General features: G+C 40.3%; 1 protein-coding gene across 1 annotated transcript in view; it reads left to right on the top strand.

Moving 5' to 3' along the window:
• The window catches only part of Col4a4 (collagen type IV alpha 4 chain), a 123,792-nt gene that overhangs the window by 48,898 nt on the left and 47,107 nt on the right, over positions 1 to 27,787 (top strand). The window contains exons 10-27 of the mRNA XM_013157409.3: positions 231 to 293; positions 1,024 to 1,059; positions 1,250 to 1,291; positions 4,935 to 5,015; positions 5,764 to 5,817; positions 6,592 to 6,651; positions 7,511 to 7,555; positions 7,868 to 7,921; positions 9,046 to 9,115; positions 9,659 to 9,763; positions 14,309 to 14,473; positions 17,654 to 17,743; positions 18,539 to 18,702; positions 21,134 to 21,206; positions 22,125 to 22,231; positions 23,727 to 23,910; positions 24,686 to 24,754; positions 27,113 to 27,220. Of these exons, the coding sequence (XP_013012863.1) occupies positions 231 to 293; positions 1,024 to 1,059; positions 1,250 to 1,291; positions 4,935 to 5,015; positions 5,764 to 5,817; positions 6,592 to 6,651; positions 7,511 to 7,555; positions 7,868 to 7,921; positions 9,046 to 9,115; positions 9,659 to 9,763; positions 14,309 to 14,473; positions 17,654 to 17,743; positions 18,539 to 18,702; positions 21,134 to 21,206; positions 22,125 to 22,231; positions 23,727 to 23,910; positions 24,686 to 24,754; positions 27,113 to 27,220 (1,570 nt within the window). The remainder of the gene's footprint in view (positions 1 to 230; positions 294 to 1,023; positions 1,060 to 1,249; positions 1,292 to 4,934; positions 5,016 to 5,763; positions 5,818 to 6,591; positions 6,652 to 7,510; positions 7,556 to 7,867; positions 7,922 to 9,045; positions 9,116 to 9,658; positions 9,764 to 14,308; positions 14,474 to 17,653; positions 17,744 to 18,538; positions 18,703 to 21,133; positions 21,207 to 22,124; positions 22,232 to 23,726; positions 23,911 to 24,685; positions 24,755 to 27,112; positions 27,221 to 27,787) is intronic.

The raw sequence follows: 27,787 nt of genomic DNA on the forward strand, positions 1-27,787 counted from the left end.
AAAAGAATGAAAAGATCGATCGATATCTGAGCTTGAACTGAATCTGGTCACAGGATTTTTCAACGTGGCATAGCTGTCGCTGCTGCCCGGCTCGGCTGTAGCTGCTCCAGCTACACAGGTGCAGTGGGAACTGATTGCATGGTGGTCTTTATCCACATGCAATTCCAGGGAGCTCATGCGATGAGTGAGGACTGTGACTGTTTTTAGTAAATGTGCTGACTTTTGTCTAGGGAGCCAGAGGTGCACAAGGACCCGAAGGCCCAATGGGAGAACCCGGAGCACCAGGGTTAACAGTAAGTGCAGCATTGAAGGTGCCGTCCCTCTAGTACAGAAATAAATATAGAAATATAAATGTAGAAAATGAAACCGAAGCCTTGGGCCAGGCCTAGGTAGGTTTGTTGAGTGCTTCTAAAACCCCACCATCATTGGTGGGAGCGTGTGTCCATACACAGGTTTGGTAAGGCACTGGCTTCATGTTTGTACAGAAGAGCCCATCCACAACCCAAAGTCCATCATGCATATTTTTTATTTTTAAATAGCATGCAATAGTGGTATACACTCAGTGGGTACAGCGTGATATTTTAGCATAGGCATGTAATGTGTAATGATCAAACCAGGAAACCAGTATATCTGTCACATCAAATGTTTGCCTTCTATTATTGTTATTAGCTATATTTACCCTCCTGTACTATAGAATACCAGAACTTAGCCCTCTTTTCTAGTTGTATTTTTGTGTCCATTAAACAATTTACTTCTCTGCCCCCTTCTCCTCTGCCCCCTTCTCCCCTACCCAGGCTTCCTAGACTCTGAACTATTCTGTTCTCTATTATTTTGTCATTGTTCTCTGTTATCTACTATCTGCTTCTATGGGATCATTTTTTTAGCTTTTACAAATGAGTGGGAATGTAGTAAGCATATTTAAAAGTCTGGTGTTTCCTACATTGGAACTTGGGGCAGCCAGTGAGGTACATTTTGATGTCTATGACTGATAACCGATCTGTGGTATTTTTGTCATTAATCTAGGGACCTCAAGGCCACCCTGGGAGTCCAGGTTTGAAGGTAGGTGGTCATGAGTAAGATACATAAACAGACTCCACTTAATGAAATAACTAGTGTCTGGTATTTGTCAGAATTATATCTTTTCTCCTACCAGACTTCCCAAAGTATTTGAATAAACTTCAGCAAAAAGCTTACTTGCTTTTTTTTAAAACTTCAGAGCAATTAGATTTCTTTTCTTCTGTTTTTTCAGGGCAATCCTGGTGTGGGAGTAAAAGGACAAAGGGGAGACCCGGTAAGTATCCCCTTTACATGGAGGAGCAGATGTTAGAATGCGTGTGCGGTCCAGCGGTGGAGGCTCTCCGGGGTAGTGTTTAGCTTGGGTCCATCCTCTAGTCGCTGCCCACTTTTACAGCTGAGAACTTCTCTGCTGAATTATTACAGCACCATCACCCTGAGCTGTAACATGACAGGCAAAACTTAACACTCCGTTCAAGTTAATTTATGTGATGCATTTCACCCTAGCAAGAAGAGATGTAGTACTTTTGACTCTATAAATCTCCGGAGCAATAATTTTGCTTAATTACTGATTTGTTTGGCTTACTTTCAAAAATTGCATTAGAATCCTAAAGTCCACACATGCTTATGAGTGCTTGGGAACACACTCCCCCTCTCCTGTACCCCTCTGCACTATCCCTCCCCTACTCCCTGCTCCCACACATGCAGTCTGTTCTGCTGAAGCATGAAACATAGGATACTTTTTAGAAAAGTGCTTTCAGGTGGCAGTTTGTCTGGAAGCATTCTGAATGCCCAACAGTGGGTGAGCAACTCTTGATAATGATGGGCAGCAGAAACAGAGCATCAATTCTAAGCCAGGTTATTATTGGCACCGAGCATCAGTACTTAGCAAGGTGGACCTGATTCCTGCTGTCACGAGGTCCTGGCATGGTCAGCTGTGGCATAGTCATTAACAGAACAATGCAATAGCCAAAAATACAGTGAAGACTGCATGGTGTGGAGAAACATCCATAATGTTGATGAGAAAGAGCAAGTTAAACATGTGTAAACCCGACATCATAAGAGCAATGACAAAAAAGTGACATTAAAATGTACACTTAGAGAGGGATTCTTCGACCTCAACACTGCTGATAGTTCATTGTTTTAGGGGCTGTCCTGTGAGTTTCAGGACCTTTTGTGGCATGTCCTTTACCTACTAGATGCCAGCAGAATCCTTTCCCCTTGACGGTGACAACCAAATGGGTCACGATGTCTAAATGTCCCTAGGAGGAGGCAGTTTCCAGTCACTTCCTTCCCCTTTGAATCTTGAGATCCACTGATTCAGACAAATGACTGAATGAAATACACTGAAATGATCTTAGTCACACTTGGGAAGTCATGGACCCCCATGAATGTTTGACAAGGCCAGAGGCCCCACATGCCCACATAATCGAGACCCAGTGCCTCTTGGAGCCAAGGAAGCCCTGAAACTGACAGTTGTGTGCATTTGCAATCTCAGGCTGTGATGCGGATGTATTTGATTATGAAGTGGTCCCTCAAATGACCCAAGATGTGCTTCCATGAGTGCTTTCAGTAATGATATTATTTGAAAATTTACTTTGTTCTGAAGATGTGGCTATAAGCACCTTATGTCTATTTTCTACTTAATAAAATAATGTTCTGAAGTAAGCAATATTATAACCTCTTTTTCACAGAGAGTAAAAGTGACAAGCAGAGGAATTTTAGAAATGAGAGCTAAGAAACATTATGAAGAAATAGTCTGGTGTCCCATAGCCAGCAAGGGCCCAGTTGAAAGCACAAGGTGACCTGGGTTTAATCACCAGTGGGGGACGATAATTCTAAGTACAGAACCATAGCAACAATCACAAAAATACAAAATAATTACCTAAGGATGACAATTCATTTTGTTATGGAAAAATCAATTCAAAAGATTTTTTTCTCCAATACAATACTGTCTATAATAATGTGAAAACTTTTGGCTACCTATTTTATGTAATTTTAAAATATTATTGAAAATAAATAAGAAATAACCTAAATTTATTTAATATAAAAATTTAAAAAATCTAGCCAGTTTAGATTGCTTTACAAATAATAGCACATTTTTTTACTTCTACTGTCTTTATTTTGTAACTGACCATCATATTTTTAAAATTTTTTTTAAATTATAGAAGATAAAACAGAATAAAACCAATCAAAACAAACCAGTGTAAGAGATACAGACCTAAAAACATTATGAAATCAATAATAGTTACCATAATGCCTTTTGATGTCTTCAAAATAGCTGCAGATAACTTCAGACATAGTAAAAATCAAGCAGAACGGAATAGAATAGAAACAATAAAGCAAAACAATGAATGCAATAAATAATTTCAAAACAAGCCAATAATGAATCTAGAATTGCTACCATAGTATTTCTTGCTGTTTGTGAAATAGCTGCTCCTACCATTGGATTTGACATAATCAAACAAAAGAGAATAAAATGTAACCCAACAAAACAATGGAAATGATGTAGGACTTATAAAATAAGACCATACAGAATCAACCATGGCTGCAGCCCTCAGAAGAAGGTCCTCCCTAGATGTCACAATGTACCGCTATCCTCTGAACCCATGATTAGACCACTGGTCCTAGTCCTGCAATGTTAGTGAAACCCCAAAGCACCACAGGCATCCATTTGCATCTCACCTCCATAGCTATCATCACAGCCTGTGTTTCTCCAGGTGAGCCGGTTGCTTCCAGCAGGGGTAGGGAATGAAGGGTGGGTGGTGGGTGGTACTTCTTGTTTGCCAGCCTAAGCTCCAGAAGGGGCTGGGGTCTGGTTGTTCCAGTCCAGAGGGGGTCCGTTCATGGCACTGGTTCCCAGACTGGCTCTGCTAGCTGATGTGTCCTTTGTTTTCTCTGCCCCTAGTCCAAGAATGGTGCTGACTCACGGGGAGAGGCTAGGGTCTCAATAACACATTTTTTATGATAGATTATTTGTTAGGCATTAAAAATCACAATTCTGAAGAAGTTTAAGAATAATTGGAAAATGCTCAAAAATGTTCATAAAAATATGACATTGTTTAAACATTTAATACAATATAAATTATATTACATATTTTAAATTATACTTATGTATTATATAGTGATATGCTGATTGTTTTTAAAATTACATTTAACACACCATTTATTCACATATATATGTATATTTGTATAGATACATATGTGCATATATATATATATATATATATATATATATATAAAACAACTAGGCATTATACCAACTCTTTAATAGAGATTACCTCTGGGTGGTAAGATTATGAGTCATTTTTATTTTTAAATTTATATTCAACTGTATGTACTGCATTTCTTTTTTGATTTTTTAAAATAAAACCAAAAAAGGGTAGAAATGATACATAATTTCAAAAAAATAACATTAAGAAATCATCACTAGTTAATATATTACATATTGTTTGAAGTAGTTGTTCAACTCACAAAATCAAAGCATAAAAAATGAACATATAATCCAACAATGACAGCCCAAACTATTCTGTGTGATGGGCTATCAAAAACTTAGTAGTATGTTTATCAATCTTGCACACTTAAACATACACTTATATATGTATACCTGCAAGTTGTTCTTTCCTTTTGAGCACTTTCTTTCCCTTTCATTATTACAGTATCTGTTGTACAATTTGGATCTTATTACTCTTTTTTATTACTATTTTTGTAAATATATTGTCTCTAGTGTACTACATTTCAATAAGAAACAGAAGCTATTGTTTTGAATTACATGACAGCTTTCCCATGGTTTATACTTTAAATTAATGATATACAGAGTTGGAAGCTTTATAGCTTAATGAATGGGTAAAAGTCTTCTTTGCTTCAAAGCATAAATTAATATAAAAGTCCCATTCTGCTGTTTTTTTTTTTTTTTTAAGGGTGAAGTTGGCCAGCAAGGTTTTCCTGGACCCACCCTGTTGGTAGAGCCACCTGATTTTTGCCTCTATAAAGGAGACAAGGTAACACCTAGCCATAAGTCATCTTGGTGAAGTCATAACAGAACACCTTTCCTGGACACACACCCATGGCAGCAAGTGCTGAGTACGTCTATGCATCACAGTGCTGACCTCAAAGCTGCCTTAACAAGCCAGCACTATTATTAGCAGCATTGTATTGGGGTGATTGATAAGGCTTGGAAAATTACCACGTTCTCAGCTTTACCCAGATGTTCAGGCTGCTGACTTGTGCCAACACCTGCATAATACATGCCCTCATAAATGTTGGTTTGATAGGTGCACAGAAAAGACCCCAGCACAGAGCTTAGCTGTCTGTCTTTAGATGTTATAGATGGTTTTGATGTCTTGATAACTGAAAGGGTAACAAATGCATAGAGCTGAGCCCAGAATAGACTCTTGGGCAAATGTTAGTTTGCCTGTGAGCTTTGGCTCTGATATTATTGATGCTGCATGCAAATTCTGGTTTTTTCCCCCCAATTGCTAGTTAATTTCACTGCCTTGTTCAAAAGAAGCCACTTCTTCCACTGACTTCTGTCTCAAGCTTACATCAGTGGTGCTCGTTCCATGGTGGTCCACCCCATGTTTCATACGTTTCTTACACCGTCTTGAGGTGTCAGGGTAATTAGTGGCAGGTAAAGCATGATCTCATATTAACATAAACTAATGAAACAGATTGTCAGAGGAGATGATTTCTGATAGATGGAATTTGTATGATTCATAAACCCGATTGTATTTTTTGTGATAATTTTAGGGTATAAAAGGAATTCCTGGAATGATTGGATCTCCAGGCCCACCAGGACTCAAGGTAATTTATTTGAATATCTTTTTCACCTGTATTAGGTGCTAACTTCATTTCAAATTTTATTTTGCATGAGGTCCCATTGCTTTAAATGCTAATCTATATGAAGTGGATCGAAAAATACAGTGAGTGTTTAATATTTTAAAAACGTATTACAGTAAAAGACGCATAATTGCTATTATTCCTCTCAAACATGCTTTACTTCAAACATGTTTACCTCATGGTTCCCTCCACTTCCCGAAGCCGTTCTTGATGTCCTCTTTCGTGAGTTTCTTCAGTCGCACTGTCAGGGCTGCCTCCATGTCCTAAGTAGATTCAAAACGTTTCCCCTTCTCAGTCACTTAGACTGTGGGGAAGACCCAGAAATCATACACTGCCGGAGCCAGTGAGTAAGCTGGCGGAGGACACCTCTTATTGTTTCCACTTGGCAGAAACAATTCAGGACATCCACGCAGCCGTGAGAGCACATCTCAAGAGACTCAGGAAAGAGAATTTCCATCATTGCTTCAGAAAGTGGCAAGAACCGTGAGAGAAGGGCTTCTGTGCAAGGGGAGACATTTTCAGAGGGATTGGTGGTAGTGTGTCTTTTACTGTTGCAAAATTTGTAACTCTGGTTTAAATATTAATTGTACTCTCTGATCAGGTATCCACTTTGCCAGACCTTTTTACTGTCACTGTATTTCTGAGGACCTCTGGTCTAACATAGTTGTTTAAACTGCTGATATCTTGTTGATGAACTAGTGCTGTTTGAAGCCTTCTAAGTATTGTCATCTTTTAAAGGGAGCAGCTGGTATTGGGGTAAAAGGAGAGAAAGGTATTCCTGGTTTCCCAGGACCTCGGGTAAGGATCATCTGTTACTGATTTCTATTAATTGACAGAATTATGCTTACAGATTTGTAAGAGTAGATTTGTAATTCCCATGATCTCAAAAGTAGAAAACATGTCACATAAGAATCATATATTTTGGAGAATAAGAATCATGTTATAAGTAAAAGTCCCGAGGCACTCCTACTGGCATCATTTAGACAAAAGAAGCATACAAAAGCCAGAAAATTTAGGGGTAACTGACAGGAGTGTGGCGGTTCTTGTGTGGCTCAGTATCATTGTGATAGTTCTTTGAAATAGTTAACCTAAACCTATTCCATAAAAGTAAGATGCTTATCTAGGAATAGAATTTAGGGAATAAGCACAGTATCAGGCCTCCAGTATCACCCCTGTGTCATTGCTGGGACACTCATGAAATTACCATGTAGGCCAGTTCCTAGCTGGTCGTGGGCACTGAGCTTGTTTGACTCTAGACGTGGTACAGAATGGCACAATACTGGCTTCTATTGTCATTTTACCTTGAATGATTCACAGTGCAACTCTTCATTTCCAGACACATACATTGCAGTGATTTTTAAAGATATTTGACCTCATGCAATTATTAAATAAATTAAAACTGGAAGTTCATAACAATAAAAGCATGTTCTTAATTAAAACACTGGCAATGATGTGAATCAAATAAGATTAAGGATTGAGGTAGAAAATATTATAAGTAAATGGAATCTGTTTTCTGTTTATTCCTTTTATTCAACTATTTTTCCAGACAAGACTGAGTATCCATAGAATAATTCGATAAGGTAAAAACATTATACAACAAGCTGGCTCATGCATTTTAATTTAATTCTGTGTGTTGATTTTTCCTGCGTTCATTTAGGGTTACCCTGGTTCCTTTGGATCTCCAGGTTTTCCAGGATTAAAGGTAAATGTCCACCATATAGAGATATCAGGTGCCTTTTCATTAGTAAATGCAGTTCAGCATCCTTCAGAAGCCAGCCACTGGATACCAATGCTTGCTGTACCTGGAAAGGTGGATGCCTTCATTTCATGGATTGAAGGATTGAGCTCGGGTGCAAAAACTGAGCCCAGATCTATCTTACGCAGTGCAAGAGCAGTGTTAAGACTTTCCTGAGAGCCTCAGTGAACCTGTGTTGTTCAAATTAAATGAGAATGAGCTAATTTGTTACCCAGTTATATCTAATTTTTAAAAATACATCCTTGTGCTTGTTTGTAGGGAGAACAAGGGCTGGTTGGAGATCCTGGGCTATTTGGATTTCTTGGTCCAAAGGTAAAAAAGTGATTTTATTTAAATATATTCTGAGCCCAGGCATGGTGGCACAGGCCTGTCATCCCAGCACTCACAAGGCTGAGGCAGGAGGATTGTTGCAAGTTTGAAACCAGCGTGGCCTACAAAGTGAGCTCAAGGCCAGCCTGAACTGCATAGCGAGACAGTCTCAAAAAGATAAAACAAAAGAAAACAAATATATATATATATTTTTTAAGTATAAAAGTATATATTCTGATAAAATGTCATATCCTTTATATTACCTAACTTATCTTTTTAAAGTCTTTTGGAGGCTCATTCAAAAATGTAACTTTTTTAAAAAATGTAGCATTTGAAAGAGTTTTACATCCTTTTAGTGTGTGCTGTGTACCAGTATCCATGATTACTCTATTAGCCCGTCATTACCACATTAAACATAATGATATTGCAGTGTTTGTTTGTTTGTTTATTCTGTAGCTGATAGATCCCAGGACCTTGCATATGGCAGGCAAATATCACTGAGACACATCCCCCTTGTTTTACATCTCAGAAATGATCCTTTAAGTTTCTACAGTTGCATGGAATCATAACCTCACATAGTATTGAGGTTAAAACAGAAAAGTTGTTGGAGAGCGGTCCGCTTCCCCTTCTGTGCCGCGGTTTCCTTGTTTTGTAACCTCCGTGACCTCACATTCAGTGATAGTTCACAGCAAGCGACTGTGGCACGGAGGAGACATGATTGAGACGGAGGGAGACGATATTCGCTGCCAAAATGAAATGGGGATTCAGAATTTGCAAGGCGAATAAATCACTCACACTAGTGTGTCAAGCAAGTTACATATTAATGCTTCTACTGCCTCTAAAAAATATAGTGACTTCACAAGTGTTTAATGTTCACCATACAGAAATTTTGTTGGGCTTTTCTCTTTCGTGAGAATTCTGTCAGTTCCCTACTTACTTCTGTGTGTAGGTCAGAGAGCAGTGTATCTTTGCTCTTGCGGGATTCCATGAGCCATTCATTTCTCTGGTCTGTCTACAATCTTTACCTATGTGAGTGTGCAAATGGCCTTTGTAATATTTGCTTAATGCCAGGAACATGAGTTAAGCAGTTGTACTTCCAAAAAAAGTGAACAAATGAATAATTTCAGGGGGATCCTGGAGACCGCGGGTACCCGGGACCACCAGGTGTTTTGGTAACTCCATCTCCTCCACTCAAAGGTTTGTGTTGCATTCAGTTCTTCCACAATTTTTGCAGGAATAGGGTGACTTGAGTGTCTTAGACAAAAGAGTGTGGCCCATTATTCCTGGTGCTTGCATGCTAAGCAAGTTAATACATGAAATTTAGTGTGAAAATATAATTACACGTGTGTAGGCAGAGATACACATCTTGGCTCATGTCTTGTGGCATACAATATCACATTTTATTTCAGTTTGCAAACTGTGTGCTGTGATTTTTATTATATCTTTCAGAAAATGATATTTTTAATTGCTAAAAAATACATAAGATCATTTTACTAGTATCAACCAAGGTGCTACATCTTACTTAGGATCCTAAATCAGTGACAAATGGAGGTCTTCTCATAGTGTGTGGAGGATAGTATGAGGGGAACTAATCTAAAATAGCCCTTTTAAACTGTGGCAAAAAATACCCTGCAAAAGTCCTGTGATTACATTCTATGAAGCTTCACAAAAAGTCATTGTGTCAAAATATAAAAATGTATACAGCATTTGTTTATTGACACCTGTCATGATCTTTGGCAGGTCCTCCAGGGGATCCGGGATTCCCTGGCCGCCATGGAGAAATGGGAGATATTGGACCACCTGGTCCCCCAGGTCCTTCGGGCCGACCAGGGGAAGCTTGCCCAGGTATGAATCCACTGCAGATTCCCTGCATCGCATCGACTAGGATCCTCCGTGATAGCTGGTACTGAGGTCATCTCAGGAGTGTTTAACAGAGATCAGCGACTGCCCCTCACCCCAATCCCAGCATGCTGACCTCTGCAGTGTGAATGTGGCCTGCACTTCTAATGCACAGCCAGGGTTATGAATAACTGAACTCAAGTCAATCATTTATTAGGAGAGAATTCAGGATGTCAAATTCCATCAGTGGTGCTGTGAGGAATATGGGCATACAGCAGACCTCCCCCAAGACTGCCACCTGCACGGAGGATTTGAAACCATGGCTAGAGTCAGTGTTTCCTCAGTTTCCCTGCCATCTTGGAAGGCTGTCCCTATTGACATCTACTTGTAAAATTCTATTCATCTATCAAGACCCCAATTTAAACCTTGTATGTAAAATGTGCAAAAAAGCCACTATGATTAAAAACTAAGACTTTGATTCAGCCTCACTTCAAAGAAAAGAATTTCCCCTTCCTAAAATAAAAACAAAAATCAAGAGAACTATAGGTCATAGTGAGATTTGACTAAAAGCATGGGAAAGGGTCCTGTTGTCATAAGGGCTATAACTTCTTTGGGTAGCTTATTCCTAGTAAGCTGGGGGATAGAACTTAGAGGACATTTGTGTTCTGTGAACCCAGGAGAACAGATGAAACCCATGAGGAGAAAAAGTCTCCAATAAACGTAATGTTACCCAGCTTATATTTACTGAGGAAGCCTAAGAAGTTTCCTGAGATACTCAGGTGCTAACTACAAAATATTCTTTAGCCTGCAAATCTAGCATTTACTTTGTAGGGTTGGATGACCAGAAAGATAGCACAGGTTTGTGCAGACCTTTACTCTGCACACCATGTTGACTTAATTGACCCAGGACTGTACCAATCGGACAGAATATTCTGCTGATCAGGAAGCACTAGACTCTGGTCTTAGATTTCTCCTTTTGGTATGGTTTATAATAAAATAGTGTCTCCAGCAAGTTGAAATTAAAGCCCAATGGGAGTAAATAAAAAGGGGCTCTAGAAGATTCAAACTCAAGTATATGGAAGGCTTTTAATTCCCTACACCTTTTTAAAATAAATGAACCCAGTGGCTTTCAAATATTGACTATAATCCATAGTAAGAAATGTACTTTATTTTGCCTTCTGTTTATATGATGTTACTAAGTTACATATGTGTAATTCCATGAATTTAAACACAGTTCACAGCATGATACCTTTTTGGTATGGGACATACCTTATTTTCTTTGGAAAAAATTTTAATGCTCACCACAACCTAATGATTTCATGCCCTCATGTTGAGGGCTCAAGGCTGAAATACAGTGTGACCCATTCTCTGTATTGGAAGAGGGTGGAACGTCCTCCCTGGCCATACATCAAAGACAGTGGGAAGCATCTAGGTCATCCAATGACTGATTGTGGAGAATCCCAGTCAGGTCTTGGGAAGAGCAGGAAGCCCACGTGATGGCCAGTACACAGGGATGGGAGGGACACTTTCATTTGTTGTCAGTACACCACAGTATAGAGCCCTGATTAGACATATAATTTTTAAAGTTATCTACATTACCTACTGTGAGATAAGGGTTTTGGTGTCAGATGCTTGTAATCAGAGCTCAGCCTTACCAGGTAGTGGAAGCCACAGAGTACATTGTAGGATAGAACTTTGAACTAGAAACACGCCAATTTCTGCTACTTATAACATTAATCTTAGGCATTGATTAAATATCTTTGTAACTCAGTTTTTTCACTTGTAAAGTGGGCTATTATTAGGGTTGAAAGAAGTTACATGTTACAGTCCTGGTGCATAGTAAAGACTCAGTGCTTTAGCTATTATTTTATAGTATTTCTGATATTTGGTCTCAATTGTCTGTATGTTATCTATAAGTTATAACCTTTGTAGGTTTTTTGGTGGGGAAAAGATAATGTTTTCAAATATATTGAAGCCCCAGCATATATGCATGATAGCAATAGCTATTAACTTAACTTGTACACTACACCATGGCTATTGACAAGGTTTCCATTGTCTGTTGCTGATCAAATTATCCCAAATGTAGTGGATTGAAACAACAACAATTACCATATTAACTTCTCACTCTTTCTGTAGTTGAAGAGTCAGAAAGGGGGGGCTGGGGATTTAGCTCAGTGGCATAAGTGCCTGCCTTGCAAGCAGGCAGTCGTGAGTTCAATCCCTGGTACTGATAAAAACGAAAAAGACAAAAAAAAAAAAAAAAAAAAAAAAGAGTCAGGAAGGACTGACCTGAGCATCTGGCTCCAGAATTTTCCTACAGTCACTGTCACCTAGGGGCAGGAAGGAGAGACGCAGTCCTGGTCCAAAGTCTCTTCCCTGTATGGTTACTTTTCTCATTGCTGAGACAAAATATCTAACTCCCAAAGTTAAAGGAGCAAAGACTCACTAAACTCACAGTTTGCAGAGGTTTCAGTGCATAGTTGGCTGGCTCCAAGACAGGTGGTGTGGCAGGGGGGCATCGTGGAGGAGAAACAGTTCACGATGGGCAGAAGGCAAGAAGGCTGCAAAGCAGTGAAGCAGTAAGGAATTGGCAAGGAGCAGGTGGTACTAGCCGCCGTCTTTCTGCCCGTTACATTCTGCCTACACTAGAGCAGGTGGCAGTGCCTCCCAGGTGGGCCTTCCATTATCTATACTCAGAACTACACCAAACCAATCCATGGGCTGATTTAGTACTCACACACCCTTAATCCCAGCATCACACACTCTAGATCCATTCACCTTTGGAAAGCCCCACCTATGACCGTGAGGCCCTGGGAGATGTCTAGACACAAGCCATAATGCTGTATTTGTCATGAAGTTTAGAGCCTCCCGGTGCGGGTTTTCTATGTATTTAGGCTTCCGTATAGCACTGGAGGCTTTGTAGTAGCACAGTTTTCTACATCGTAGCGTAGGACTCCCAAGTCCCAGGTGTTTCAGCTCACAGGAGCAGTACAGACATATCAAGGTTCTACAAGAACACACAGGGCCAGAGAAACTGTGATGCAACCTTTGAGAAATTCAGTCTTCATGAAGAGACTTTGGAACCAGAGAAGCTTAGGAAGAAGGAGCTAGAAGAAGTGGTCACTTCCATTGGAAGGTCTCCAGCTTTCTTTCAGTCAGTGACAGCAGCAGGAGGAGCTGATGTCAAGGGTAGATTTACCTGCTCTTGTACCATTTTGCATCTCATATGAACGCACACAGCATCTGAAGATTCCCCACGCTCATCTACACTAGATATTGCACTAAGTTTCTTACATGGAATATGTATTTAATCCTCGTAATAAGCCTATAGCCAGGTACAGAAGATTCAAGAGCTAGCTACCCAAAGTCCCATGGCTAGAGGCGGACAGTCCAAATTCTAATGTGGCAATTCTGTGCTTCCCCAGCAACCCACACTGCTATGAAGGGTAGGGGCTTTATGTCCCACATAGACAATTAGGCAGGTCTACATTTTTATCCACTACATGTGCGAATCAGCTTATCCAGATTATTTTAAACAGGCTATTCAGATGGGAAAATTGAAGGAAATAATTTTAATTAAAGAACAGATATTTATCCTATAACCCTAAAAAACAGGCAAGAGATAAGAAAATCTGATTCCTCAAACCTGTTTGCACTTGTGTTTATTTCACAGAAAGCAAGGCATTTTGATAGCTGAGCTATTCATTTATTTTTAAGCTATGTTTTCCTTTTTTATTTGATTTAATGTAGTTTATTCAGGTTATCATGATTTAACTCTTGATTTCTAGCTTAATACGTTTCATGTCAAACCATATTGTTTAAACAATTTTTTTCTACTTCTTTTCAGCACTGTCACTGGTGACAACTTTCTTTTTCAAGAAAGAGTTTTATGGACTGGTGATTTAGCTTAGTAGTTAAGTGCCTTTCTGGCAAGCACAAGGTCATAAGTTTGATCCTCAGTACCAAAGAAAAAAAGAAAGGTTTATTGAGATGTGAGATATCATTAACATAAAGCTTTTCATCTTCTTAATGTATGCAACTTGCCATTCAGATGTAGATACACATTGTGAAATGATTGTCACGTTCCAGCAGATTGATGTATCTCTCACCTCCACACAGTTACCATTTGTGTGTGTGTGACAGAGAGGGAGAGACAGAGAGACAGAGAGAGAGAAAGAGAGAGAATATTAAGATCTAGCCTCTTGGAATTTCCAAGTACGCAGTATACAGTGTTAAATACTGCCCCTTGTTGTGTGTTAGATTCCCCAAATTTACTCAGCTTACATACCTGAGACTTTGTTACCTGTTTTCTCCTTGCTCCTGCCCCTGACAACCATCACTCTGCTCTCTGCTTCTGTGACTTTATTTTATTTAAGAGAGATTGTATTTCTCTTTCTGTCTTTGGGATATGTTGCTGAGTAATGTCTCACAGCCCCACTCATCTTCATTTAAAAAATTCCACAAATCAAGGAAGCATGTACTGATTTTGATTTCTTCTACAGAAATCTCTGTGCGAGAACTCGTGGCTTTCATTCTTGCCTTTTCTTGCAGGCATGGTGGGGCCTCCTGGACCAGCAGGGCCTCCTGGTCCTCCGGGATTTCCGGGGGCAGTGGGTACCCCTGGGAGACCTGACTTTGCCCCAGGAAGACCAGGGCAGCCAGGACCCCCTGGTTTACCCGGAGCACCAGGGCTGCAGGGACCCCCAGGACCGGACGGTAAAGTGCTCCTCACTGGTGTTCGCTAGTGCTTGTGCTGTGTTTTGAGTTCTGCAGAATCATTCATAGTGTATATATTTTTAAACATGTAAAATGGTTGTATAATATTTCATGAGCCAAGGTAGGAATATTAAAATTATTTTACAACTAAATAAGCTGGGGTGGCACATCAAAAACAGATTCAGTTAATCAGGTGGGGATTTAGGAGCGAATGATAAAACTTTGTAAATCAATGTGAGTTTTTTTTTTAGATTTTTTTTTTTATCAATACTAGGGATCGAACTCACAACTGCCCACTTGCAAGACAGGCGCTTATGCCGCTGAGCTAAATCCCCAGCCCCAGTCAATGCGAGTTTTACTTCTTGAACACATTTTTTATTTTTGTCAGGCTATACAGGCCTGGTTTAAAACTCCAACTGTTGTGAAGAGCAGAAATCTCTGGAAGCAATCACTTCTCCTTCCTTCCTCCCCTGAGATGATTATTTCACCACACATAGCTGAATCTTTTATTGTTTTTATTTTTATTTTTTCTTTTATTATTTTTACACTGCCACTCAACATACATTTTTTTCTACTCCTTCATTTTTGAGTGTGGGCATTATATTTTGACTTCCTCTACAGAAAATGAATGTAACTTATTTACCAGCATTCGTACGTTTCCCACCTGCATGATCTATCAGCATAGTTACTGTCGTGGTTTTGGTTATATAAGTATTCAGTGTTTACACAGAATGATTATATAAATGCTGTGCACAGATGGAGCCATATCCTAATACATTTATTACTTTTATAACATGTCATAAATTACTCGGTCTTCTTCGAGTGTTCCTTGGTTTGTGATATAGTTATTACCCTCATCTCAAACCACCTAGAATTATGTTAATCTCAATTATACACTAACTCATTGAATATTCTAGCAGTATTATTTCTCTCTCTCTCTCTCTCTCTCTCTCTCTATCTTTCTTGGTACTGGGGATTGAACTCAGGGCCTTGTGCATGCTAGGCAAACAGTGTACCGCTGAGCTACAATCCCAGCCCAGTATTAGCTCTTTGAATGAATCTTTTCTGGAGCTTTTTGACTTGCTCAAATTAGGTCAAGTTATGTGTGTTTGTGTGTGTGTGTGTGTGTGTGTATGTGTGTGTGTGTGTGTGTTTGAGACAGAGTGTCGCTATGCAGTTTAGACTGGCCTTGAATTCACTTTCTAGTCCAGGCTGGCCTTGAACTTGCAGCAATCCTCCTGTCTCAGCTTCCTGAATGCTGAGTTTACACCTAACTACACTTTTGGTTTGTTGCAAGGGATTATTTTGAAAATTTTCACCCTTATTCTGAAAAAGTATTTTCAATTCTCTTTGTCTCTCTGTCTCTCTTTCTGTTTTCTCTTTCTATCTGTTTCTCTGTTTTGCACAACTCATATTTCTTGAAGTATATTTCCTGAGAAAGGGCATAAATCAGAGAATAAAGTAGAGGAACTTGCTGGTCTCAAAATGACATTCTGCTGCATAATTTAATTGATAATTTGGCTGAATGTAAGATTCTAATTGGAAATCTTTTTCCTTAGGACTTTGAAACATTTTGTATTGTTTTCTTCTTTCCAGTGCTGCTGCTAGAAACTCCAATAACCTTTATATAATTGATAGTTTATTTGAAGCTTACTTTCTTTCTGGAAGCTTGTAGGAGAGAAGCTTTGGTCTCCGTTGCTTTAAATTTCCTAACAGTTTGCCTTTGTGTGGTGTATTCATATTCACTAGCAGGTACTCAGTGGAAAGTTTTAATTCAACGCATCCTTATGTCTGGAAAATTTTCTTCAAGTATTTCTTTGAAGACATTATCTCCTGCCTTTCTCCATTTTTTTCTTACCATGGACTTTATATTGATTTGTTTGTTTAAAAAAAAAAAAACCCTTAGACCAGATGTGGTGGCACATTCCTATAATCTTAAAACTCTGGGAGACTAAAGGATGAAGTCTGCAAGTTCAAGTCTAGCCTGAACAACTTAGTGACTTAGGGAGACCCTGTATCCAATTGAAAAATTTAGAAAGGGCTGAAGACATAGCTCAGTGCAAGAGGCCTGGTTCACACTCCAATATCACACTTGCGTGTGCGCACTCATTAAATGCTCATTTCAAAAACTTTAACTTGATTATTCTTCATCACTTTATTTTTTATAAAAAATATTTGGTAAATTTATTCAACTTTATCTTCCAGCTTGTCTCCTGAAATTTCTATCATAATTAAACTTATGGCTTTTTTTTTCTTAGAATTTTATTGTCGTTTTTTTTTTCTCTTTCTTTTAATGCTTCTTTTTGGTATTTTAATTATACAGTTGGTATAATTAAAATTGTGGTATTTTAATTATACAGTTTTTAAATGTTTTCTTCTTGTGGCATTGTCTGTTTCTTGTACTTTGATGAGACTGGAGTGGGAAAGGCTGGTTAAACTCCTCTTCTTTTGCTATTGACTGCTGTGATTTTGGAGAAAGAATCTTTCTGTCTAAATGACTCCTTCTCAGATCATCCTAAATTTTGACCTCTGTCATTCTTCCACTGATCTAGAGATTTCTGATGTAAATTTGCTTCTTTCTCAGTTTTCTCTGTGCTTGTTTAGACCTCTGCGTTTTTAGGGTTTGCAAAAGCCTTGTACATTTTACTTCCGTTTGCTGTTACACTTGGGCCTTTTCATTTGTCCTGTAGATTTGCGTCTTTTTATAAGATTCTTTAACTGTCTTTTATTCTACAGGGATTTGGAGAGAATGTAGAATTTACTGCTTGCATTTTATCTGTCCTCTTTAACGAGATGTGTTCATAATTTGCAAGCCATGCTTTATGTTTTATTCATGACTTAATCATTGATAATTGAAAAGGAAACAAACATGTTTCTCATATAATGGCTTTTTTTGTTGTTGGTGGTTTGTTTTGCTAGTTTGTTTTTCTTGTCCATTACCTTGTCCTGTTTTCCACTTACTTAGGGCTGGATAGATTAGTCAGCGATTATAGTGGCAGAAATATGCCATGACTATTGCATGGTGTATATGTGTACATTTTTGACAGAGAGAGAGAGTCCTGGGGAACAATGGAACAAAGCATGGGACTGAGCAGGGAGACCTAGGGAAGAAGACTACAAGACTCTTGCCATGTAGGAGACTTTAACAAAGATTCTGTGATTCTCTCCCCACCCATACAGTGATATGCTGTAGTGTTGGGCTCCCTGGACCACAAGGAATAAAGGGCAAAGTGGGCCCCCCAGGAGTAAGAGGCTCAAAAGGAGAAAAAGGCAAGTATGCATCAAAGATGGAATTTCTAGAAGACAGTTGTATTTGGAGGGTGGAGGGCCGTGTGTGCGATGCACTGTGAGGCGTTTCATTCAGAATCAATGCTCACCTTCCTTACTTGTGAGCTGTCTGCTTCGTTATGTGCTGTGATGGGATTAAAGGTCACCAGGAAGTCCTATCCTGGTATCTTAGAATATTAAGGCCATCACATTTGCCCTGCATGATGACTTTGTTCACAAGGTCTCCTTGATTATTTTGCAAGTGGCACATACCAGGCAGTGTTGGTGTATTGTTTCTTTTTTTTCCTCTGTGAGTCCCATATTCCCAGAGTGACAGAATGCTTATGACTCTAGAGTCTCATTCGGAAACTTTTGAGTGACTGAGCCAGGTGCTGTGACAGCATAAGTACAGCCAAGGAGTTGGGCTCTCCTAAAGATGTTTTTCTGAGAAGTCTTGATGATTCAGAAATGTGTTGTGTGAATTGGATATTGTAATATGCAACACAATCATCTCCCCTCGTGTCTTACCTTGTTTCCATGATGATTAGGGGTTAACATCTTAACCAATTTTTTTTTCTTTAGTAGAAACCAAATACAGACTTTTCACATTTTAAAAATAAGAGAACTTTCCTTGTGCAATGACCCATCTACACCCAGGCCTCCCATGATGTTATCAGTTGTTCACGATAAGCATTGTGCCCATTAGATGATTTTTGTGCCCAATTCGCACTCTTGGTTTTGTCCTTCTTGGGAATTGTTTTTCCAGGAAATGTGACAAAACTGATTTTTACCCTTTAGGAAAAGAAGGTGTCTGTGCCTGCGCACCTGGTCCCATGGGTCCCCCTGGCCCTCCAGGGCTACCTGGGAGGCCGGGTGATAAGGGAAATGCAGGGCTCCCAGGCTGGGTTGGAGAAAAAGGTGACCCAGGTCCTCCTGGTGCTGAAGGATCCCCAGGGCAACCGGTGAGTAACTCCTAGCATCTTCTTTACAGTTAAAGAAGACGGAGATAGAGTTCAGTGCACCCTTTTCTAATTCACAGTGTGATATAATCTGAAACTTTAAATATTAATAACAAAAAGTCATTACTAACTTTAAAAAACTCTTACATTCATTCATCAACTAATTATTCAACTAATTGTTATGCATTGAGTGCCTGCTGTGTGGCAGGCCCTATCCTATGTGCTGATATGGGGAAGGGGCAACATGGTCTCTGTCCCCCTGGAGCAGCAGAGATGACACAGACAGGCAAAAGACACAGGCTGTCACCATCCAGTGTGGCAGATGAGATGAAATCAGAAATAGCAGGAGGTTAGGGAGGATTGCAGAGCATAGGGCTTTGCAAGGGGTTAAAGTCTGAGCCTTTACCGGGGGTCCCGTGGAACAGCAGGCATGAACTGTAAGAAGAGAGACCTAGTCTGACTTTCACTTTAAAGGGATCACTTATTCTGCTAGCTCTGTGGAGAACAGAACATAGACGAGTAGCGGAGGGAGGGATTGCAGGGAGACAGTTGAGTGACTCTAGTGAAACAGAGTAGCAGACGGATTGAAGGGGTGCTGCTAGCTAGAGAGGGTTGTGTTCAGATCTAGATATATTTTGAAGACAGAGTCAACAGACTTGTTTGCTGGACTAAACATAGGAGCAGGCTGACCCAGGTTCTAATTCCCCTTTGATGTTGGTGAGCTCTAGGGGCATTTATAATATGGATGTAACAACATTATCTGGCAGGTAGGTGGTTTGTTAAGAAGTTCAGCCCTAAGTCTTGACAGCAGTAAAGTCACAGTAGAAAACAAGACAGCCAGGATTACTGCCCCCAAAGAATCTGAAAGCAAACCGAATGTCACAAACTGTCGTGGGTTAAGTCTAACCCACTGGAATGTTTGGTGTATTTTTATGGTGTTTGTGTTTGTATTACTCGAGGGATTCATGGCTTTCCTTGAGAAACTGGATATTCTCAAATGCAGAATTACTACATTCCCACTATGGCCGTTGGTTTGTCCATCCAGATGGTTATGCATCAGGGGAGTCTTGGTGTTCCCAGTTCCCAGGATACCTCCCCTATTTCTCTGGGAGAGGCACTACCCCAGTTGATATCTGCCATTGAAGTCTGTTCTAGCTACTTTCTCGCTGCTGACACCCACAGGACCGAGGAAGAGAGATTTATTTTAGCTCAGTTTGTAGAGGTTCCAGTCCCTAGTTGGCTGGCTCTAAGGCAGGGCAGCATGGTAGAGGGGGTGGCAGGGGAGGCTTGCTCATGGCATAGCTGTGGGAAGCAATGAGTATTTAAGGAAGCAGGAGGGAGACTTATATATCCACACCCACAGTGACCCACTGAGTCTTCCCATCAGGCTTCACCTCCCAACCCACATGCAGCTATAAACCCAGCAATGGATTTACCCAGTATCACACAGCCATGATCCAGTCACCTCCCAAAGGCACCATCCATGAGCGCATGAGGTTTTGGGGAGCATCTAGATATCAACCATAACAAAGTCCCTGATCTAGACTGTATATTAGAAAACAAATTTCTAATCCTTCTGTACTTGTGTTGTTTTAGCACAAATATTTAGTGATCTTCTGTTACAGAATTGTGAAAAGTAGCTTTTGGTCCTCGAGTTGCTGATAACCAGTCACTTAATACATACAGTAACCTTCCCCAGGAATATCTCAGGTTAAGCATTCATTTAACACCACAAAGGCAAGATGGTTTTGTCAACTATTGTATCTTTAGTACTCAGAGTAACGCTTGCCACTTCATAATTTCAATTTTTTTGTCAAGCTAGGAATTAAACTCAAGCCTTTTATACTGAGCCTCATACACAGCCTTTTTAGTTTTATTTTTGAGATAAGTATTCACTGATTTTTTTTCTTCTGTTGCTCACCAACTTCCCTGAACATTACAGTATTTTCTAGCTTCTTTCATCTCAAACTTATCCTTAAACTCTACCTTCCGTTCTGGTTAACTCACTGTCATCTTTCTTCTCAGTTCTACAATATGAAGCCTAATGAAACTTAAAAAATAACTGCATTTTTATTTGAGACAGTTGAAGACTCACAAGAGGGTGCACAATCATACAGACAGCTCTCCTGTATCTTGTTCCCAGCTTCCCTCAGTGATATCTTACGTAACTACCGCACACTGCTAAAATCAAGAAAGCTATGTATATATCACTACTAACGCAGGCAAAGACCTTATTTAGATTTCACCACTTTTTATGCACATCTCAAAAGCCTCAATTTTGTAAGTCAGGACTGCTTTGGAAGGTGGGATGGAGGATAAGAATGTCACCAAGAGATTTCGGACAAAAGATGAAAGAGAAATCAGATGTACACCAGTACAACTAACTTTGACCCGTTGTCACGTTGTTGAGCTGTTACTCTTATTTTTTACCAAGGGACAATCTGGCCTTCCAGGACCTCCTGGCAACAAAGGAGCCAAAGGTGACATGGTTGTATCAAGAGTTAAAGGTGAGCACAGTCAATCCCTTAGCTCCTTGTCGTTTTGTGAATGATGGATGGGGCATCCTCTTCCAATGATTTCCCCTGTGACCGCAGATCAATTCTATATCATTTAGGATTGTTGAGATTGCTTTAAACAATTTCTGCCCTTATGTTATGAATATCAATATCTTAATCTCCTGTCTTTTACTTGAGAACATAAACACGCATATTCTAACCTGTAGTGAATGCGGGTTTTGGAAGAAAATCTCCTTTAACTTCCTATTGTTCCCTCACTGTGTCTTGTATTAATCAAGAATATTTTAATTAGAAATGACAGCCACCTAGCTGGAAGGAGTTCGAGGGAGACAGTAATTGATTGTGAAATGTGAGATGCAGAGTTTGCACAGGGACACCCAGATGCAGGGGCTGGGGAGGCTCTCTGAGTCTCATCTTTTATTGCCCAGCTGCATTTACTCTTTCCATACTGCCTTTTTCCGGGGTGTGGGCTAGATACCTCCAGGCGCCTCAGCATTCTTATGACCAATGAAGAAAAAAACTCTGCTTTGTCAGCTCCAGTTAGAAAAGTCATTTCAGAAAGGACTGCTTTGCTTCGGGAAAGATCCCACCGATGCCCGTTCCTGTAGTCAGAGTGGCCAGGGATACACTGCCGTGTTTGGCATCACGCAGGCAGAGTGAGATTCTGTGTCTTGCCCCCCACTTCTTTGGGGAAATGGGGAAAGGAGACTTTCCCAAATAAAGAGATTCAAGGGGTTTGGTAGCAGTGGCTTTCTCCTCTGGATTTGGCATGGTTTATGTGATTTCGGGCAACAGAGATGTGCAGAGAAAACTCTGCATCCGTGCACAAAATCATTGCCTTTATCTCTAGTCTTTTCATTTAACCTTCTGCTGATAAAAACTTGAATATCTCTTGACATCTCTTCCCAGGGTACAAAGGAGAAAGAGGACCTGATGGACCCCCTGGGTTATCAGGGCAGCCTGGAGAAAACGGTCAGGATGGACGTGCTGGAGAAAAAGGGGAACCAGGACCCCCAGTATGTATAATTCTCCTGTGTAGAACTTTACTTTCTTAGATGTTTCACCAAAGCTTCTATTTTTTCCTCAGTTTACCAAGATGTGATTCAGTGTTGTATTCAACATAATGTCACAGAAACTGCTCCAAAGGTTTCACTTGGCTACTGAAGGGCAATTATTTTCGTGGTTTTAGGGTAATGAAATGGTGGTTTAGTGTATGTTACCCACGGTGACCTGTCTTTCAGGTTGAAGTAAAAACTCCAGTCTGTCTTACTCCAAATTGTGTGCTGACCCCCCATACTGCTGTCCACATGTGCTGGGAAGCCACAGAGGGTGTTAATAGAGAAGGGTTGCTTTCTGATTTTATAGTAAACCCTTACAGACTAAATACACATGGATAAAAGACAGAGCTTAGAGCCTGAGCTCAATGACGTTTGCATACACCTTTCTGCCCTTTTGGCTTGTGTAAAGTATGTGAATGGTCTGTGCTTCACACTTGGTAATTATTCATCTTTCCACTTAAACTACTTGGAAACCAATGCCACTGAGCACCATTGGCACTAATGTACTCACCTAAATGTGAAAAATGAAATGCGTTTACAGATCAAATCAAAGGAATTTCTACAGCACTCACTTTTCTTAAATACCCACTGGGGCTCTTTCTAAATGCATAGAAAGAATCCAGACCCACAGGGACTCACAGAGTATACTGAGGGCCTGGCCCTTGGAAGGCTGGAGAATGGGAACCCGGCCTTGCTGACAGGGCTGGGCATCCTGCTATGGTGCAGGAATGAGCTCTTGAATGGCAGATAGCTCTAACTACAGAACCTGATGCCCCCCTATAGGAGCTGTATTCTGCACAACACAGCTTGGAAACCTACTGTTCATGGGAACCTCCACCAGAGGAAACCCACAAGGGCATCCAGAGATTTAGAGTTCTTCCAAATGGGATGAAAATCTTATAAGCAGAGTTCCATTTTACTGTCAGCCATGTTGCTCAGGATGGTAGCTGCTGATCCAGTTTTCATCTCATTTCTGGAAGAACAGAGAGCTAGACAGTCCCCCCTAAGGTCAGATTCTCATGCAGAAGTGGAGTGGATTACCCTCAGGCACAGAGGGCGATGGAGTCTATCAATGTACCTTCCCAGAAGAATGAGGGAAAATGATTTGAAATACTTAGAACATACAGGCTCATCACCTCCTGTGGATCGCTTATCTCTGTATTTCATGATATTTGATATTAGAGGTTAATTTTCCATAAAGTTTCTTATTCTATAACATGTACTTTACTTTCTGTATTTGAGGCATACTATACACTCCTACCATGTATATATATATATAAATATGCAAAATACATATGTAAAATATTAGAAGATGCTAACTTATTTTAAGTTACACTTGCTACAGAAGAGCTGTCTCCTGGAGTTATAGACATTTTACATGTGTTTCTATAGCCTGCGATGACTGCTTCTAGTCCAAAGATTGGTAATTGACTCATGACATAAACATTTCCAGGGGGATCATGAAGACGCAGCCCCAGGTGAGAAGGGGTTTCCTGGCCCACCAGGTCCCCCTGGGAAAGCAGGACCAGTGGGGCCTCCGGGACTGGGATTTCCTGGTCCACCAGGAAAGAGAGGTCAACCAGGCATCCCAGGCCGCCCAGGCATGAGGGGCCCTGATGGCTTGAAGGGATCAAAAGGTAATTTTTCATGTTTTTGTGGCAGAATGTCAAAATTAAATCATGAAAGCTAGAGTGAACGTCTTCTAGACAGCGATATTACGGCTGCGGCATCTGGGCTCACTGCAGTTCCATCAAACTGCTGTCCAAACCTTGCACATTGTCAAAAGTATACAAGCTTTATAGCACAGTCGGTATTTAAAACTGATCTTGAGATTCTAAGTTATCTTTGTTCCGTTATTTGCTTGGCATACCAAAATTGCTTTTCATTCATCTTTCAGTATCAACTCTTATAATCTGACTACGTCAAAATTACATATGCATTCAATGTATCTGTTTTTGTAATCTTTTGAGACAATGCAATATCCTTTAATAAAAGAACACTAGTATTTCATTTTCAAAAATATTGTTCATGAAAATTTAGTTGTAAGCATTGTGGGGGAGGGGGAGGAGAATATATGAAATATTCTTGACAATTGTGTGAATTTAAAAGAAATGAAGTAACTTTCAGGATTAGAGCTGAAAGCACCAAAGAAGACAATAAAAAGGTTTACTGAAGTTTTCTTTTGTAATACATACATGTAGCTTGGCCTTATTGCTAATTATGAAATTTTGAAATAAGATGGTATCTTTAGTTGCAACAATTTAAGTGATCTAATGATACTTGGGAGCTTGCGTTTCTTGGAATTCTAGATATACGACATGGAAAAATACCTTGAATGAGTTGTCATTGAGACTCACAGTTGCTATCACTTGTGCAATAACTGATGAAATGCCACTCCTTTTTGCATTCCAGGTGACACCATTTCTTGTAACGTAACCTACCCTGGGAGGCCAGGCCCTCCGGGCTTCGATGGACCTCCAGGTATCCTCACAGAGCACACACCGACTCACACACTTCTCAGACAAAAGAGATGGCAAGGCAAATGTCTTGGTCACTTTCTCAACGCTGAGACCCAATACCTGACACCACAATTTAAAGGAAGAGAGGTTTATTTTGGCCCGGGTTTCAGTAGTCTCAGTCCTTGCCTGCATGGCTGGCCCTAAGAATGGCATGGCAGAGGGCACGGCGGAGAATTACTGCTCATTGCAGAGTCCAGGGAGGAGATCAGAAGGGAGATGTGACCCTCGTGGTCACCTTCACATTGACTGCCTGGTCCAACCACCCCCCACCTCCCAACCACAAGTCAATTCCCCTATAATCCAGTCACCCTCCAAAGGCCCTGCCTGTGACCCTGTGAGGCCTCAGGAGGATGTCTAGATATAAAATTAACAACAGATAAACTAAGCAAATTCTGACAATGAGTAGGGCATTTCTAAAATTATTTCAGGGTTTTGAGGGACTAGGAAACGGAAAACACATTTCTAATGATTACAGTTGAAGCTTTGAGCACAATGCAGACAGGCTTTTCAGATCTTTATGCCTTGATTTACCTTGATTTTGTCATGCATTAGCTAAGTACCTGCTTTTTGAGAATTTTAAAACTGTATCCCCTTTCTCTTCCATCTTGTAAGAGTAAGAGGTTCCCCTCATTGATACGAATTATAAATTTCTTTCCACTCCACATTTTAAGAAGATCAATCTTTGACCAGAACCTGCTGAAAAAGATTCACATGGCTAGGCATGGTCATGCAGGCCTGTGAGATCCTAGCATCCTGGGAGCCCGAGGCAGTAAGATCACAAGTTCAAACCCAACCTGGACAACTTAATGACTTAAGTCTCAAAATAAAAACTAAGAAGTCCTGAGTTGGGGATTACTCAGGCCTTTACCCTGCGCTACAACCCCCCCCCCAAAGCCCACCTATATATGTACATCCCTGATTGAACTTTTATGTCTCTGCTTCATTGAAATCAGTTACTTGTTTTTAGCTGAATTAAACCCAAAATGTATATCAGAATTTTTAAATTATTTCTTAAAAGTTTATTTGTATTGGTTCTTTAAGTACTAGCATGATTATTAAAGGTGATTTCTCGCATATTAAGTCCAAAATTTTATTTAAAGGTTGAATAATGAACAAATCTTGATGACCTTCCTGATTATTTGCTCTCGTCACCATAATGTCATGCAGCAGCCTCCAAATTTCAGTGGCTTATGACAAACATTTATTTGTCTCTTTGGATATGCTAGTTGGTGGGGTTCAACTGATGTAAGATGCTGTCTGCTGAATGGATTCCTGGCCCCAAATTCAGTTCAGGTCTGCAACACACACCCTGTTACAGCACCTGGGGTAGGAGGTGCCCTTCTCATATGATTGCAAAAATTCAAGAGGACAGCATTAGCCTCACAGACTGACTTCAGACCTTGGACTGCATGTGGCCATCAGTATCCCATTAGCCAAATCAAGTCACATGACCAACCCGTGGGTCAAAGGCCAGGAAAGTATTCTCCACCCAGCACAAGGCAATGATGAAAATGCATAAGCATAATTTTGCATCAGTGAAATGAAGAACTAGTGGTTGCCAGGTATGGTGGCTGTGCCCGTAATCCTACTATTCAGGAAGTGAGGCAAGAGGATTGCTGTGAGTTCAAGGCCATCCTGGACTATAATAGTGAGTTCAAGGCCACTCTGAACTACATAGTGAAACCCTGTCTCAAAAAAACAAGGGAAAAAAAGGGACCTAGTGGTTGATGTAACAATCAGTTCCATTTTTAACAGTACCTTAAGCATGAATGGATGAAAAAAATTTGATTACTTTCAGTAGTTTGGGCTTCAAAAGAAGTCAGCATTCACACTTGAAGTTGGCAGTGTTTCCTTGTTTGAAGTCCACAATTAATAAATTATTTTAGTTAAGTCCTAGGAGGAAATAAAAGGCTTAACATAGAATCTCAACTCCTTTTGCAGGAATTTTTGTCCATATTGCATGTGAGATTGGGGGAATAGACCTGGCTTTCTCACCAGCATAGAGCCTGGCCACCACTTGTCTTCTGCAGGACAGAACCAGTGTGGGAAGGTAACACAGGTTCATCTGAATGGTGGTGTGCACACCAGAGGCTTTCAGGAAGATCTTGAGCAGGGCAGTTAAGGAGAAAGTACCTTAGCAAAACACTCAGAGCAGCACATGGCTCATAAAATGCTTTTGTAAACCAGGGAAGGCAGCACCTTTACTTTCATAAAATAGGAATATTCCAAAAGACACTGCATTCACGTAGGCATTTTTAAAATCTCATTTTGTTCCCATTTGGCTTGTGTTTTATTGAATCTGTGTTTTGTTACTATCTAGGTCCGAAGGGATTCCCAGGTCCCCGGGGTGCTCCTGGGCTGAGGTGTTTGGATGGACCAAAAGGCCAACCAGGCCAACCAGGAATACCAGGAATACCAGGCCCACCTGGTAAATAAAGTTTTTCCCAACTTAGGAAATGTCTATCAGAAACTTTTTAAACATTCCTGAAAATGGATGGCTTCAAGGAATGGCTCAGTGTAGAGGCTGATTGCATTTCAAAGAACCTGAACCCCACCTCACCCCGCCATGTCGCCGTCATATTTTATTGGTGGTTTTCAGATGCAAAGTAGCTCACTGTGCTTCTGCCAGCTCAGTTCAGCATGGCGACATTGGATGTCTCCATGCTTTGTGCTCAGGGTAATAATATGTTAGTTCTAAAAATACGAACAGCAGAGGCTGTGTAACCTGCTGGCTGCCAATGCCAAGCTGAAGACAATGATGAAATGGCTTTTCCTGGTACAGGAGACCCTTACTTAGCTGCGTTGTGCAGACTCATAGATGATAATTATGTCAAAGCTCCTTCCATCCTGGAGTGTGTGTAATAGGCTGTCAGTAGTTTACTGTGTGGCTGAAATAGCTCAGTTCAAGTGGAATATTTGCCAGATGGAGAACACAGTTAGGGTAACATCACTGGTATACTGGAAATGCCAAGTTGCAATTTGCCTTCCTACCACA

The sequence above is a fragment of the Cavia porcellus genome, unplaced genomic scaffold (genome assembly GCF_034190915.1).
Source record: "Cavia porcellus strain 051 isolate PalLab524CR breed Dunkin Hartley unplaced genomic scaffold, mCavPor4.1 scaffold_26, whole genome shotgun sequence".
In the NCBI taxonomy this organism is placed as follows: domain Eukaryota; kingdom Metazoa; phylum Chordata; class Mammalia; order Rodentia; family Caviidae; genus Cavia; species Cavia porcellus.